This window comes from Aplysia californica, unplaced genomic scaffold (genome assembly GCF_000002075.1).
Source record: "Aplysia californica isolate F4 #8 unplaced genomic scaffold, AplCal3.0 scaffold03746, whole genome shotgun sequence".
Classification (NCBI taxonomy): Eukaryota; Metazoa; Mollusca; class Gastropoda; order Aplysiida; family Aplysiidae; genus Aplysia; species Aplysia californica.
The window spans coordinates 1-1,677 of NW_004801016.1; the positions used below are offsets into that span (position 1 = coordinate 1).

The 1,677-nt window shown below is 53.7% G+C and overlaps 1 protein-coding gene across 1 annotated transcript; it reads left to right on the forward strand.

Moving 5' to 3' along the window:
- Positions 1 to 733: 733 nt before the first annotated feature.
- Positions 734 to 1,185, forward strand: LOC101853222 (histidine-rich glycoprotein-like; the record flags this gene model as incomplete). Its single annotated transcript, XM_005113563.2, has 1 exon — positions 734 to 1,185. A coding segment is annotated over one exon (452 nt), but the record flags the coding sequence as incomplete, so codon positions are not given.
- Between the last annotated feature and the right edge of the window lie 492 nt (positions 1,186 to 1,677).

Genomic DNA, 1,677 nt, shown 5'->3' on the forward strand with positions numbered 1-1,677 from the left:
CACCCCATCACCCCATCACCACATCACCACACCACCACACCACCCCATCACCCCATCACCACATCACCACATCACCACATCACCCCATCACCCCATCACCACATCACCCCATCACCACATCACTCCATCACCACATCACGACATCACTCCATCACCACATCACCACTTCACCCCATCACCACATCACCACATCACCCCATCACCACACCTCTACATCACCCCATCACCCCCACACCACCACATCACCACACCACCACACCACCACATCATCACATCACCACATCACCCCACATCACCACATCACCCCATCACCCTCACACCACCACACCACCACATCACCACACCACCACACCATCACATCATCACATCACCACATCACCACATCACCACACCACCACATCCTCACATCACTCCATCACCACATCACCCCATCACCCCATCACCCCATCACCCCATCACCCCATCACCACATCACCACATCACCCCATCACCACATCACCACATCACCACATCACCACATCACTCCATCACCCCAACACCCCATCACCACATCACCACATCACCACACCACCACATCACCACATCACCCCATCACCCCATCACCACATCACCACATCACTCCATCACCACATCACCACATCACCCCATCAACTCATCACCACACCACCCCATCACCCCATCACCACATCACCCATCACCACATCACCACATCACCCCATCAACACATCAACAGATCAACACATCACCCCATCACCACATCACCACATCACTCCATCACCACATCAACACATCACCACATCACCCCATCAACTCATCACCACATCACCCCATCACACCATCACCACATCACCCATCACCACATCACCACATCACCCCATCAACACATCACCACACCTCCACATCACCCCATCACCCCCACACCACCACATCACCACATCACCACATCACCACATCACCACATCACCACATCACCACATCTCCTTGACACGACACCACCCCATCAACTCATCACCACATCACCACATCACCCCATCACCACATCACCACGACATCACCCCCATCACCACATCACCACATCACCACATCACCCATCACCACATCACCCCCACATCATCACATCATCACATCATCACATCACCACATCACCCCATCACCCCATCACCACCTCAGCCCATGAACACATGAACACATCACCCCCAATGTCCCACTAGCTCACCACACCACATCACCCCCAATGTCCCACTAGCTCACCACACCACATCACCCCCAATGTCCCACTAGCTCACCCCACCACATCACCCCCAATGTCCCACTAGCTCACCCCACCACATCACCCCCAATGTCCCACTAGCTCACCCCGCCACACCACCCCCAATGTCCCACTAATTAAGGACAACTCCCTGGCTGGGAAGCAGGAGATGGTCAGGGAAACCTAATGTTGCTCAAAAACAAACAGCACGACGCCGCTGTAGGTTCCCAAGTCTAGCCTGGCGCCGCATGCGATCATTACAGGTGGATCCTTTCCAAGGCCCAGATAGTTCTGCTCCGATCCGACTTCAAAAACGGAACGTTCCTTTCGACACAATTTAGGTCATGTAGGAAGCGGCACCGGTTTTACAAGACACAAGACACAAGACACAAGACACAAGACACAAGACACAAGACACAAGACACAAG